We start from the raw sequence: 15,145 nt of genomic DNA, 5'->3' as shown, positions 1-15,145 counted from the left end.
GAGCTATTCACATCTGCAGGTCTGTGTCTACTTTGTATGATATTCTGTCTGCTTTTCCACAACTTTCCCTAACAGTACTTTTTATTTTTGTAAATGTGGCTCACACTTCTATTTTTTTAATGCTAAATATGAATGTACTATGGTTTTCTTGATGGATTAACATTACATGAGATGAGAAGTTTTTCTTAATAAAAAGAAGAATTTAGAGCTTGAAGAACTTACAGACTGCTTTAATGAATAGTAAAAAATATTAATTCCTAGATGCCTCAGTGGAGTATTGCACCATGTGGTGTAGCACTGAGTCATACTGCCCTCTTCTAAGGTCGCCAGGTTTTAAAACACGAGGAGTGCTTCTTGGTTAGAGGGGGGAAAATTGGCCAGGATTATCACTCCTGCTTGTTATTGAGTGAACCCTACTGGACGAGGACAGATTTAACTCTGGTGATTTCCCATCACTCACGTGCTCATTAGAACACCTGACTGGACTCTTGAATGAAGGCTGGCCAGCTGGAAATGTACTGAGGGGTTACTGCTGTCCATAGAGCATGAGTCAGTACTTGTGAGATAAAATGGAGGGGGAAGGAAGGAATTTAACTTTTTAAAACAATCATAATATTGTTGCAAGACACGATTGAGTTGACTTTATATCAGTAGCATAACTGTGCATTATGTTTTTGTATATATACTGTACTCAGAGCCTGCTTCCAAAAGCAATACCCGAGATTTGAAGATTTGGTTTGTTTTCCCCACTAAACTGTTTTTATAAGGAAATAGCATTTTGTGCTTGTGCTGTGCTTGTTAGAAGATGTGTGATATGAAATCAGGCAAACACTTTGTCATTTGTTAGTTTTCACTTTTATCTGTGGTTAAAACATACAGCACAGCTTCCAGTCAGGTTTCTTTCTGACAAATGTCACTTCAAATCAATCTAGGTCAGTATCCTGTGGTTTTCTCCCTGGCATCCCAATCCCCCAACACTCCAGTTTTCTCCTTTCCTCAAGGCATTGACTCATGCTGAGATATGATCAATGAAAACTGGCTGCCTTCCCGGTGCCTTGTCCAGGTGGCTACATTTTATATGTATTCCTAAACAGTGAGGGGGAAAAATTGGTTAAGGGTCCATTCTGGGCGATGTTAATGCGATGCGCTAACACCCACGCCCGACTGACCCTGGACAAGCAAGACACAAATTTGGTCCCAAGGGAGCACTTACCTGCAATTGGCATTCCTTTCCAGGCCTTGAATGAATGCAATTTGCACTTTCTACCACCAGAGGGAGTTCAATCTCTTAAAGGGAAGATGTTAGAAATCTCTTAAAGCTAGCTTGTACCTGTTATTTGCTGAAAATAACAGTCTACTGTCTGCATGGAGTCTGAACAGACATCAGACATCGCACAAGTAAAAGACAGATGCACATCCCATCCCTATGTTTACACACTGATGAGTTATGTTGAAACATTGAATAAAGGTTGCGCATTACTAAATCCCACATCCTCCAATCTGCACGCCAGACCTCACCAATGTGCCGATCTGAGTTGGTACCAGCCCTGCGAGAGCGCATGCACCAAGGTTCTCTGCTGATGCACTAGAGACCTTGGGTGCAAGAGGTGGACAGAAGGAGGGACATCCTATATCTGCGGTGGGGTGGTGGGGGTGCGGGGGGAGCAAGAGGCCCTCCAGACATTTACTCAAAAGACAGTGGGAGGCAGCGGGGGGTGAAGTCAGTGCCAGGCGCACAGCATCATGAACATGAATGCAGAACTGGAAGAAGTTCAATGCTTTGACATGAGTGGGCAAGGTGAGTGAGGTCAGTTATCAAATGGCGTCTTCTACCAACTGCAGCGGGGTCGAGTGCAACGAAGTGGGGTCGAGTGCAGGGATGTGGGCTCAAGTGGGGTCGAGTGCTGCAAAGTGGGGTCGAGTGCAATGAAGTGGGAACGCACGACACCCCCCCCCCCATTCCCCACATACCAATAAACTCTTTCCATCAGTACTCGACTCTTCCAATCAGATGCTTCCTCCCGCCCTTACACATTACCACTGTTTCAAACCACCCACCCATAACTCACCTGTGACCTAACTCCATATACCCGTCTTAACCCGATATGCTTTAATTCCCTTGGTTCACAGAAATCTATCAATCTCAGATTTAACATTCACAAGTGAGCTAGCATCAGCTTCTGTCTGCAGAAGAGCATTCCAACGTCTCCCACCCTTTGCATGTAGAAGCATTTCCTAACTACACTCCTGCACATCCTGGCTCTAAATGTTAGGCTATGCCCCTGCATCCTAGTACTGAAGTCTAGGAGACCTTCAAAAATGGTTACAAATGTCTCGGCAGCCAGAGGCAATAATCCAGCCACTAACCTGTAAATCCTGCATGGTCCCTTTAAATAGCACCGGTGGGGGGTCCTCCTGGCACTCTAAGACATGTTCAGATGGTCGGGATTAAGACTGTGCGTTGAGTTGAGCGTTAGACACGATTTTGGGACTTATCACCTTAAATCAGCATTGCACACCGAAGCCAATTTCTCCCTACTTTACATGATGCTGGCGTTTCTTATCTGCGCCTGCGCAAACTCCTATACCAAGATGGCGTCTGGTGCACGTCACGCAGGAAATGTGCATGCGCATCCAAGACGCCATCTTGGATGCTGGAGAGACCGTGTGGTGCCGAAACAACGGACGCTACACAGCCCAATTTAGCGCCCTGAGTGTCAAAAGGCTATTTAACTATGGTGACTAGTAAGGGACATCACAACCAAGCTTATACCTCATCCAACATCCACACAAATGTGTACTTTCCAATAGAGGTTTATGAATAACAATCAGGAGTGGAAATCCTGGCTAATTTATTTTTTAAATAAAAAAAATTAGTTGTATAATATGTTACATAGCTAGTTTAATCACCATGACTTAATGGCCAGCAAGGATCATTCATGATTCGCATTTTGTGCCTCAATTGCATCTCTACCTTTTCTCTGGAACATTTATATAACATAGTACCTCGGATTCTCAGTTTGAAGATCCAACTCAGCAGCTGCACAGCTTCAATTTGATTGTTTTCTGCAGGCTGATAGCTTAGACTTGGGCTGCGATCCAGTACGAAGACACTGTCAAATTGCAGTTTCAGGTAGTAGAATTCAACATGCCTTGAAGATCTTACTTTGAGATAATAGTCATGGTTCTGAAGGTTAGTAAATTATCTTTGTAGAGCAAATAAATGAAGAATAGAGTAAGGGTAAAATGAAGAAAAGGATGATGATTTGACGAACAGGAATAATATCAAGAAAAACTGAGGGAAAGGTAAGAGCCAAAATAAGAAAACCAAAGTCATATTTAAGTAAGTTAATTACATGAAGAAAATGCAGAATGAAGGGCAGAGCAATCATGCATAAAATGGAAAACAGGGAAGAATAAATTGAAGTAAGGTGAAAGGTAATCCAAAAAGGAAGAAACAAAAGGGAAAAATACAAGTTTATTTGAAATAAGGGGAGAGAAATGAACAATAATTGGAAGATTCTAAAAAAGCTGACATAGTGGTTTGTGGTTCGGACAAACTGATTATTGATCTTTGGTATTTTCTGCCATGCACAAGGAAGTATCAACATGGAGCATTAACTGCACAAGTATGTCATTGGTGTAAGGTTAGTATTAATTTTAGAACCCCTGTGATCATGCATACAAATCAAGTATGTGCACATCATGAAACCCTTAAGAGTGTTGAGAAGCACCAGGAGAGTCGAGACTGATGTCTAGTTCAATTGAATTCCAAAGTAAATTTCTTGGCGACTAATTGCATTCATGATAATTAAAAGTTTACAATCCTGAATTTGCACCTTACGTTTTACTGCTTCCCTATTGCCAATCGAAATGTTCCACTGAACTCGTAACCTATAGCCTTGGTTAATTATAATTCATTAAATAATTGACCACAAATCAAGTTGAAATATCAGGGGTAGGCGAATGCGTTTTATTCCAAGTATAGTCTGGCATTCTGCAGACAATCGACCTTTCATTTAAAATGTCAAAGCTATTCAATTTGAATGCATTTTATTTGATGATATTTTGCGTAGAAGCATTCCTTGGCATTTTAAGAGTGCTGTGTCTTGCACTGACTCATTGTGAAGAATGTTTCTACTTGTGGCTCACTACTTTTTGCGTGCTAACCGTTGTTTCAGATAACATTCTTGTGCCTTGATTAAACTGCCAAGTTTGTGTCTGATATGCATTAATCTCTGACATGGTAGCCATGCTGAGCAGTATTTAACCCTCTTCTTTCCCTCCACCTCCTGTATTGCTGATATAAAACATCACTGCTCTGTGCACGATTTAATTTATTGATATGCTGTTACTGATGTTGTGACACTGCTGTTGGCTTATTAAACTGGAATATATTCTCCCTGCATAGCTAATTTAGCTTTTAAAAATCTGAAGATGGTTGTGTGTTGGCAGTCTCCTGGAGGATCAGAATGCACAGTGGATTGGTGGGCCACAGGTTCATAACCAACAACATTCTTATTTGACAATCTCAACTATGTTGCTTTGTTAATTGTTGAGTACCTAAGGTGTTTTCCCACAGGAAAAATCAGAATAAGAGTAATTCCAGGGCTGGTCTCTCACATTTTCCTCTTGTAGTACGTTCACATCAGCATTGGCTGGGTCCAGGGAGCATGTTGCTAGAGTTGCTGAGTGGCATGGGTAGACAATGGACTGAGTCTTACTTTCAAATGATTAGGGTATATCTATTAACATATACTCTTAAGATCAGTTGAGGATATGTATCTAAAACCCAGTTTAGACTAGTATTTCAATTGGGCATTCATGGAGAATGAAATGTTAGTTTCAAATGGAATTACAAGGCAAATTGGTATATAAAGCATAGCAGATGCCACATTTGCAGGCCCAGATTGCCCATGGTCAATGGTCTGGATGATCTATTAGTAACCTTAGTTTACACAATGCTGAAAAGTCACTCTTGTAGATTTGCAGTTAATTCAGAAGAAAAATTCTTAGTGTAAATAATAATGTTTTATTCTCCAGTGTTAGTACAAAGTTTAAAATCTCTTGCTTGTCAATACTATTTTGAAATGAGCTAAAATAGAAGACGTGTCTGAATAAGATGTGTGTAAATACCCAATGTATATCTTCTATCAATGTAACTGCTGTTACCTGGAACAGGAACAAGAACAGAGTACATTTTAGTCCAGATATTAATACAAACTGAATACCATCTTCTGATTTAAATGTAGCTTTTAATTACCTTCTTTATAGTAATCTGCTTAATTTGTAATATAATTCATCAGAAAGCCAGTGGCACATTATTTGACAGGAAGGAAGTAAGATACACTTAGACAGTCAAGCTTGCATTATATATTCAGAACTTCTGAACAGTATGATTGTAACAAGGGACCCATTGTCAGAATCTTTAAAAGACCTTTAAGGCATGTACTGTGTGACTTCATGAGCGCGGGTAAAAGAAGAAACATGCAACATTACGGTTACGTAGCAGCAAACAGGTAGAGATAAACTACAGTAACTAAATCACTCTGATACTCTTTGGTTTTTAACAGAAAGTGCATTCCTGTTTCCATTTACTTAAGTATTTATTTCCTTTTGTAGCCAAAGACAAATCGTTTACAAAGTGGCTCCCCCTGCTAGTGTTAGGTACCAAAACGAGAGACTGCACAGATCTGCTCTTCAGGTTTAAATTGGTTGTCCGATTATCCTTTACATAAGGAGTAATTTTTAAAGTTTTACACAAATGAAGTGTAGTTTAGACTTTCTAAGCCAAATATTTTACAAAATAATGTTTTACTAGGAGGCCACAGAAGCATGTAAAAAGCTTTAAGTAAGTAGTTTAAGAATATATTTGAATGACATGTAGTGGGTTTTGAAATGAGGCCTAATGTGTATATAAATAGTGTCAATAGATATTTGAAAGTTCTCCTTGAGGTTGAATTTTACGCAATGAGTGAATACTGGGATCAATGCCCTGACAAGAATTATCATCAAGGGCACCATATGAATCCTTCACCCCCTTTACCTCAACTCTTTGTCAAGGAATAGAAGAAATAGGAGCAGGAGCAGGAGTCGGCCACATGGCCTCTTGAGCCTGCTCCGCCATTCAATCAGATCATGCCTGATCTTCGACGTCAACTCCACTTTCCTGCCCGATCCCCATATCCCTTGATTCCCCTAGAGTCCAGAAATCTGTCTATCTCAGCCTTAAATATATTCAACAATTCAGCATCCACAGCCCTCTGGGATAGAGAATTCCAAAGATTCACAATCCTCTGAGTGAAGAAATTCCTCCTCATCTCAGTCTTAAATGGCTGACTCCTAGTTCTAGATTCTCCAGCCATGGGAAACAACCTCTCAGCATCTACCCTGTCAAGCCCCCTCAGAATCTTATATGTTTCAATTAGATCACCTCTCATTCTTCTAAACTCCAGAGAGTATAGGCCCATTCTACTCAACCTCGCCTCATAGGACAACCCTCTCATCCCAAGAACTGTCTGGGGTTTACCACACAGTGCATGCTTAGGACTTAATGATTCCTAAATTTAGCTTGTCAAACTATCTTAAGTCAACCAGGATTATAGTAGCATTTACACTACCAAATTCCCATCAGGATCTCCACAAGTTACTAACTGAATGAATTAACCTTTCTTGCTAATTATCGAAGAAGTCAGACAACAAAGTTGTGAACTAACAATTGCTTATTAATATTAGAATCATAGTTAGCAGCACTTAAACAATGAATAGGTAAATTATTTGTAGATAGGGTGAATTGACAAAATAAGTAAGAGGTTAAAACGGCAGTTCGGTTATGTGCCAGTAAGTCAGCATTAACTGCTTGCTGGTTATAAATTTACAGTTGAGATTAGTGTCTGAGGTTTTATATAAATTGGTGATAATTTAGGTTTAGACTCCTTAGATAGCTGACAAGTTAACAGCATTAGATAGCCAGTCAGTTGAATAGATTAATGTCTATATACTTGTAGTTACCAATGTTTCCAGAAATTCCATCCAAAATGCAATAGTCCTTGACATTTGCAGTGCAATCTACACTGTACGCATCCTTAGGGGACACAAACACCATAGGTCATGATGTACGGGTGGGTATTTGTTTGTTGCAAATCTTTATTGAGTAAAGATAAGCATGGTTGGCCCACTCTGTTCTTTTCTTCAGCAATCTCCTGGATATCCCCTTTACTGATCATACAACCCTTTAACTTCCATTTAAAACAAAAGCAATGACTGAAACAGTTCATCCAGGTATAGATAGATGAAATTGGACACTGGAGAAATGGTATTCATTTCAACACTTAGACCACTAAATAAATAACTCTGGGAAAGCTTATTTTGGACGTGTGCCACTGTAGAAGGGTACCAAGCTTGCTTTCATTAAATTCAGCACTTCGGTTTGCTTACACTCAATCTGTGCTGGAGCAGCGAAGTAGTGAATGTGGTTAGACAAGCTAGTAGAGTGGAATTATCAGGAAAGTTTGTCCCTGCCTGTCCCAATCAGCAATTTTGTTAGAAATGACTGCCCAATGGGCTATTGTAGTGTTATTTAGCAGGCTGCTAATTAAAACTAAGAATTTGCTCGTATACTCAGTACAGTTTGAGTTGTTAAAAATGTTTCGACCAGAGTAGAATTCACTTACCTGAAATACTATCCCTTGTATGCAGAAGTTTTTAATCATGACTTGTTGATCCAGGCCTGTTGAGAATGCACTGGATCGTGGCTATGGTCTGGTTTGCTCCCCTGGTTGATCCCCTGGTTTTGATGACAGCAATTGGAAAGGTCAATTTTGTGAGATGTCTCTCCTTGTTATGGTTATCTCTGATAGTATTCAGTTGTTAATGTAGCATTTATCTTTCCAGCTCCCTCAACCTCTTAAAAATAAAAGACTACAACTCTGACTTGGACAGACAGTGTCTACAAAGGTCCTGTGTAGGGATTTCATTCTAATGTTTCACTTATTAGCACTTTGTGTTAGTTTTGAAAGCCGTTTGAGTCAAATGTTTAACATTCTTCTGTGAAACAGAGCCAGAGGTGTATGCATCATAAAGTGTCTTAAAGCTGTACCTTATATGTTAGAATATAATACCTATATGGCATATCCTTATTTTCTATGAAAAAGAATGCAAAACTCAAACCTTGAGGGAAAGTCTGAGAATATCTATGAAGAAGGCGCAGAGCGAAGTCTTGAGACAGCTATTTTTTCCAAGCTTGAGGTAGCCCTGGAGTACGACATGAGCTTAGTATTTAGTTTTAGCCTTCATTATTCACCAGTGTGTCATAGGATTCTACTTGACATCCAAACCCATATACTTGTTCTTCCCTATGAAGACAGCCAACTATTTAAACAAACTCAGAAGAAATCCTCTGTTCCTGAAGGAGGCACAAAATAATTGTATATTCCAACCATTAGCTGACTTTATTTGAGAACAAGACCTCAATCAATACTCAGGGATATTTTGGAAGAACCATTACCAATTCTTAGAAGTCTGTTAAATACCAAAAAATCTCTAGCAGAGCTAATGTTTTTATTGAAGACCAGCATGAGGCTTGCCAAGATTATAAAAAAGGTATTAGAATGGCAAAGAAAAATTTTGAATTGAACCTAGCAAGAGAAGTGAAGGATAATGGGCTCGAATTTAGCAGGCCTGCGGGTTCCCAGCGGGTGGTCCTCCGGGAGCGTCGGAAACGCGGACGGCGAAATTAGTGGGTTGCCCACGCGATCGTAGCAGGCAACACCCTAATAGGAATCAATTACCTGCTCCTCCGGGGTCCACGGCGCTGGCCTGCGCGTCGGTCGGGCTGCGCATGCGCAGTACGATCTGTCAGCTGGAGGCTCTCTAGTTAAAGGGGCAGTCCTCCACTGACAGATGCTGCAACCAATGGGACAAATTGCAGCATGGAGCAGCCCAGGGGGAAGGCTGCTCCCAGTTTAATGATGCCTCACCCCAGGTATCATCAGATGGGGTGAGGAGGAGGGGGAGGACACAGATCTTCCCCCCGGCGGGCGGGAGGAAGCGGCCTGCCTCTGCCACCAAGAAGGCCTGGCTCGAGGTGGCAGAGGGGGTCACCTGCGCCACCAACATATGGCCCACCTGCATACAGTGCAGGAGGCGCTGCAATGACCGCAGTAGGTCCGCCACTGTGAGAACACGGAGTCTTTCCCCTACACTCCGTCTGCCACAACACTGCCCCCACCCCACATCTCCTTCGGCACCGCCAACACTATTCTGTCACATCACCCTTCATACCCACTCACACCCCATCCTCATGTTACCTCCACCTACTCACCTCGCCAGTACTCATCCTGCCACTAACACGCAACCCAATCCTCATACAATCTCATGGCTCCATCCCATACTCACCCTCTCGTGCATCTCCCTCACGGCCAGCCTCACTCAACCTGCCACCACCTGTGCTGCAGCCACAGGGCATGCATCACATATGTGCATTAGGCAGCGTAAGGCAAACGTCTCGTCAGCATGAAGGGGGTGCACAAGGGTGTCTGAGGGTTTGTCATGGGTGTTACCCATATTGAATTTCAGAGCAACAAACAGCACACATTATATTGACACCACCACTGCCATGTCTCCGCGAATCCTGTCCGTTGTGTCCAATAATGCCCGCTCCTGGGTATCACTATGAGGACCCACCACTGATGCCACCCATCGTGTTACTGCAGAGTAGGTGCAGGTGTATTTGCAGGGCTCGTCCGCGCAGACGACTGAGAGACATCGGCGGTGTAGCCGGCTGCACCCTGGAAGGATGCGGAGGAGAAGGTGTGGTGGGCAGTGGTGACTTTGCCAGCGACAGGTAAGCAGTTGGTGCTGGGGCCAGCCAGGAGCAGCTCGGCATGAAAGAGGCTGCAGATCTCCACGACTACATGTCGAGCGAATCTGCGCCTCCCTGTGCACTGCTGCTCGGAGAGGTCCGGGGAGCTGCGCCTCGGTCTGTGGACCCTGTGGCGAGGGTAGTGCCCTCTGCGACGCGTCTCTCTGCGGTAGCCCTCCCTCCTGCTGTGCAGGTGGGCGTGCAACAACACCGTGTTGGGGGGATCCACGTCTCTGAGGTGGACGGCGTGGACTGCGAGGCTGCTGGTGCTGGTCATGCTCTTCGTCCTCCGAGGGTGTCCACACACCACCCAACTGGCAGGTGTTGGTCTGAGGGGTTGTGCAGGGTAGGTGTGTGGTTCCTCGGACTGGGGCTGCGGTTTTGTGTCGGTCTGTCCTCTGGCTTGGCGGGGGGTGGTGGAGGGCAGGGGTTGCCCTATGTGACGCGGTGGCCTCCTGCGTGGGTGAGGGCTCTCCCCCGTGGAGCGCACCTTGGCACCTGCCACAGGCTGCTGGCTGCAACACGCCTGGTTGGAGGGAGACTGTTTCCCCCAGTGTGGGAAACTCACTGCCTTGAACCTAAAATCCCACACTTCCTCTTTTGACAGCTGCTTCAGCTCATTAACTGCCCACAACGAGCAAGTTAAGTACTCTCAAGTGGAACCCCGCTGGCTTTAATTGCCTGCGGGATTCCCACCAGCGGGGCTTGCGCGCGCAGCCCCGCACGTCAGCGCGGTACCCGGAAGTGGCCGGGATTTCGTCGCGATCCGGTCACGTGACCGGAGATCGGGATTTTCGGGGCCACCCCGCTGGGAACCCGCCGGAAACACGATCCTAAAATCGAGCCCAATATGTTTCTTTAATTACATTAAGAGAAAAAGAAAAACAATGGATGAAGTGGGGCCACTGAAAATGGGATCCAGTGATGATATGACACATGGTACACAGGCTGCAGTAGTGTTAAATAAGTTTTTTGCTTCCGTGTTTACTGAGGAGGAGACAAGTAACTTAATTGATCTGAAAGAACTCGAGGATTTGCAGAGGCAAGTTGTGACACTACACTATTCACATTACTACCAACATGGTAAGTGCCAGAGGACTGGCGGACAGTTAATGTTATTCCTGTATTTAGAAAGGGAAATAGAACATGTCCGGGGAACTATAGACCAGTAGGAAAGATAATGGACTCTTCACTCAAAGATGTAAGAGGAAACTATCCAGACAACGAAAATATAATAAAGCAGTCAGCACGGATTTCAGAAGGGAAAGTCACGTTTGACCAACCTTATTGAATTCGTTGAAGAAGTAACAGAAAGAGGGCAATGTAGTAGATGTAATATATTTGGATTTTCAAAAAGCCTTCAATAAGATACAGTATTGTAGACTCATGACTAAGGCCAGAGCATGTGGAGTCAGAGGACACTTAACAGAATGGATAGCACGCTGGCTACAAAACAGAAAAGAGAGTAGGGGTTAGGGGTAGCTACTCAGACTGGCAAAAGGTGGGAAGTGGTGTACCACAGGGATCGGTGCTGGGACCACTGTTGTTCACAATTTACATCAACAATTTGGACTTGGGAATCAGAAGTACAATTTCAAAATTTGCAGACGACACGAAATTGGGGGGCGTAGTTAATATAAAGGAAGAATGTGTTAAAATGCAAGAAGACATTAATAAACTTGCAGAATGGGTGTGTAATTGGCAAATGAATTTCAATATAGATAAGTGCGAGGTTGTGCATTTTGGTAGGAAGAATAAGGAGGCCACATACTGCTTCGACAATAAGAGTCCAAATGGGGTAGAGGAGCAAAGGGATCTTGGGGTACAAATACACAAATCGCTAAAAGTAGCGACACAGGTTAATAAGGCCAGAAAAAAAGACAAACCAAGCACTGGGGTTCATTTCTAGAGGGATAGAATTGAAAAGGAGAGAAGTCATGTTAAACTAGTATAGAACTATAATTAGACCACACTTTGAATACCGTGCACAGTTCTGGTCTCCATATTATAAAAAGAATATAGAGGCATTGGAGAAGGTGCAAAAAAGATTCATAAGGATGATACTAGAACTGAGAGCATATATTTATCAGGAAAGACCAAACAGGCTGGGGCTCTTTTCTCTAGAAAAAGGAAGGCTGATGGGTGATCTGATAGAGGTCTTCAAGATAATGAAAGGGTTTGATAGAGTAGACGTAGTCCACTTGTGGGGGGAGTCCAAAACTGGAGGTCATAAATATAAGATAGTCACTAATAAATCCAATAGGGAATTCGGGAAAAACTTTCTTTACCCAAAGAGTGATAAGGATGTGGACCGCGTTACCATAAGGAGTAGTTGAGGCAAAGAGAACAGATGCATTTAAGGGGAAGCTAGATAAGCAACTAACGGAGAAAGGAATAGAAGGGTATGCTGCTCGGGGTAGATGCAGTAGAGAGGGAGGAAGCTCGTCTGGAGCATAAACGCTGGCATAGACCAGTTCGGCCGAAAGGCCTATTTCTGTGCTGTAGACTCAATGTAACAATGGTCGCCGAACAACAGAGCAGACTGAAGGTAAATAAATCTCAGTGGTTGGACAAATTGCATCAGAGGATCCTTGAGGAACTAAGGCACAAATCTTCCAGAAATCACTGAATACTGGAGAGGTGCCTGGAGACTGGAAAAAGGTAGATGTTACTCCAATTTTTAAAAAGGGATACAAAAGTGACCCAGGATACTACACATTGGTGAGTTTGATGTCCATTTTGGGTAAAGTTATGAAGACCCTCATTAAAGATAAGATCATGGAGTAACTAGACAGAAATAAAATCATGAAAGATAGTCAATATGGGTTCACAAATCTAACAAATTTTGGTCTAGAAAGTGGCCATCTTGAAATTTTATTATAGGGTTACACTGCTGACTTTAAGAATAAATATTATAGACTTTGTGTCTTCTAATATCTTGCAGTATTAAACCTATAGGATATGTACCTTGCTAAGAAGAGAAGCCACATGTAAGCACTTTTTTTATAACTGCTCTCTGCAAGCAAATTGACTCAAAGCATCCATTGAAAATGTTTTACCTTCCTTCAAACACTACAGTTCAGGAGTGGTCACTACTTGGTCTTTGTTGGGAAATCTTTGCAGATTAAATTGGGAATTGTTTCATATGTGCACATACTTGTTCCTAATTCACAGGGGAATATTGTTGGATCCTAACAACTGCATTGCCTAGAATATGCAAACTTGATTAGATTTGGTCAGAACTCCGTGGCATTGGTCATAACCAGAATGATTGAACCAGATGTGATATGGTACATTGCTTCTTTCATAGAAAACAGATTGTATATATAAGAATGGTATTTAAGTCTGAAATATTGTTTGAACCATCAAATTAAATAGACGGGGTGGTGTGCTCCAGGCTAGTCATTCAATTCCCATTTGCATTAATACATTAATCAGCTGAACAACAAATTTATCCCAAGGGAGTCTTTTACTTATACCTAATTCAACCCATAATTTCACAGAATTGCTCTTCACTAATGAGCACCACAGCAGATATCTGGAGGGTCGGTAATATGGTACATTAAACCTTTCACAATTTTTCATACAAATTTAAAACAGATAAAGGTTGCACATTGGTTGAAAATATTTGTCTTTAGTTTGCAAAGAATGAAATTGATTTAACAGAGGTATAATTGGAAAAGGACTTGGTGTGATAATCGACTTGCCGCTTTCAATTTCTAGTTAATGTTACAAAGCAGTTAAAAATACAAATAGAATGCTAGCTTCCATAGCCATAACAGTGGTTTACAAGTCTCCAGAGGTTTTAATAAGATTTTACAATGTCCTAATCATACCCCACTTCTAGTGCTGTCTTTAATTCCGGTCACCACACCACAAAGTCATATACAGGCATTAGAGAAAATTGATCCCAAGTGTAAAGAGGATGACCAATGAAAACATATTGGAGAAACCTGAGCTGTACAGTCTAGAAAGTACAGAGTGAAGAGGGGACCTCTTTAAAGTATATAAATTATATTAAACTATTAAAAGCTGCAGTAAGGTATACCCAGAATATAACTTCCAAGTAAGCCAGGATCAGAGAACCTTGATTAGTGAAAAATGAATTTAAATTAGTGATAAAGGAACTTATAATCAATATAAGTTCTTTACTCAGTGATAAATGTCGTGAATAATCAGTCAGGCTGGGTAGTAGAAACGAGAACTTCCGAGTACAGGTGGATTCTATAATAAGGGTTTAGATACTGAAGGGATGAATTCCAGTGATCAAAATTAACCTTTCTTGCCCTTAAATTTTCTTACGTCCTTGTCTCTATCGTGTATCAAGACAGCAAAGTTGGTCGCACCACCACTAAACAGTTGCATTGTAAATGGATGTAAGTTGACTTTTTGTATTCTCTGGCTAGTAAATGTGCACTCTGGCTCATAAATGTGCTTGATAGGGTTTTAAGGATCGTTCCACCAAATGGAAAATGGTTTGTTGCAGTGGCTTTACTTTCTCAGAGATGTGAGTAGACAGGTGGTCTCTCTGACATTTGGCTTTCAACATTTTATAGCTTTATTTGGGTCAACATTTTAGAAAAAAAGTCATAGTAGCTGCAGCTGTCTATAACTACTTTTATCACTCCACAATATCTTCGTGATCATCACAGGGTATTCCTGTCTCTAGCACTGGATTTTCTTTTACTTGCATTTATTTATGTTCAACTTGTTACGAAGGATTTTGGTAGTTTCTATCTATAATTACAGTGAAAAGAGTTTAACTAACTGAAGCTGTTCCCTCTAACCATTTTAGGCACAAAGGAAATAATCACGACTGCGAAAATTATCTAATAGATTTTTAGAAATATTGTGTAAAACTTGAACCATTTCCAAGCCTATTTATGCACCTAATATTTTTGATTTACCTTGTTGCAGACTCCCTTCACCCTGACATTGAGGCTATGGGATATCTACATGCTGGAAGGAGACCGGATTCTCACAGCAATGTCGTACACTATTCTTAAACTCCACAAAAGTAAGATTGCTTCATTAACTGCTCACATTCTGTTTTGTTTTTCCACTTTTCAGCTTGGAATGATACAATTCTACGACATAACCCTGAACACTTGAATATTGTGCTTTTCCAGACTGATAGTGGTGGGTTTTAATCAAATCCAATGACTAAAAAGAAAAAAAAACAATTTTGGGGGCTTATAATGAGGAGTTTTGTTACTAGGGAAGAGAACATTTTCCATTTTTTGTATCAAGTGTGAAACCAAGCAAATCCAAGTCATGTGTAAC

The 15,145-nt window shown here is 41.7% G+C and overlaps 1 protein-coding gene across 3 annotated transcripts in view; it reads left to right on the top strand.

The window, feature by feature from the left end:
• usp6nl (USP6 N-terminal like) overlaps positions 1–15,145 on the top strand; it is a 194,319-nt gene that overhangs the window by 153,960 nt on the left and 25,214 nt on the right. For all 3 annotated transcript variants that reach the window (XM_068005133.1, XM_068005134.1, XM_068005135.1), the window contains one exon: positions 14,780–14,879. In XM_068005133.1, the coding sequence (XP_067861234.1) occupies positions 14,780–14,879 (100 nt within the window). The remainder of the gene's footprint in view (positions 1–14,779; positions 14,880–15,145) is intronic.

This window comes from Heptranchias perlo, chromosome 24 (genome assembly GCF_035084215.1).
Source record: "Heptranchias perlo isolate sHepPer1 chromosome 24, sHepPer1.hap1, whole genome shotgun sequence".
Lineage (NCBI taxonomy): Eukaryota > Metazoa > Chordata > Chondrichthyes > Hexanchiformes > Hexanchidae > Heptranchias > Heptranchias perlo.
This window is presented reverse-complemented; position numbering and strand designations above follow the sequence as displayed.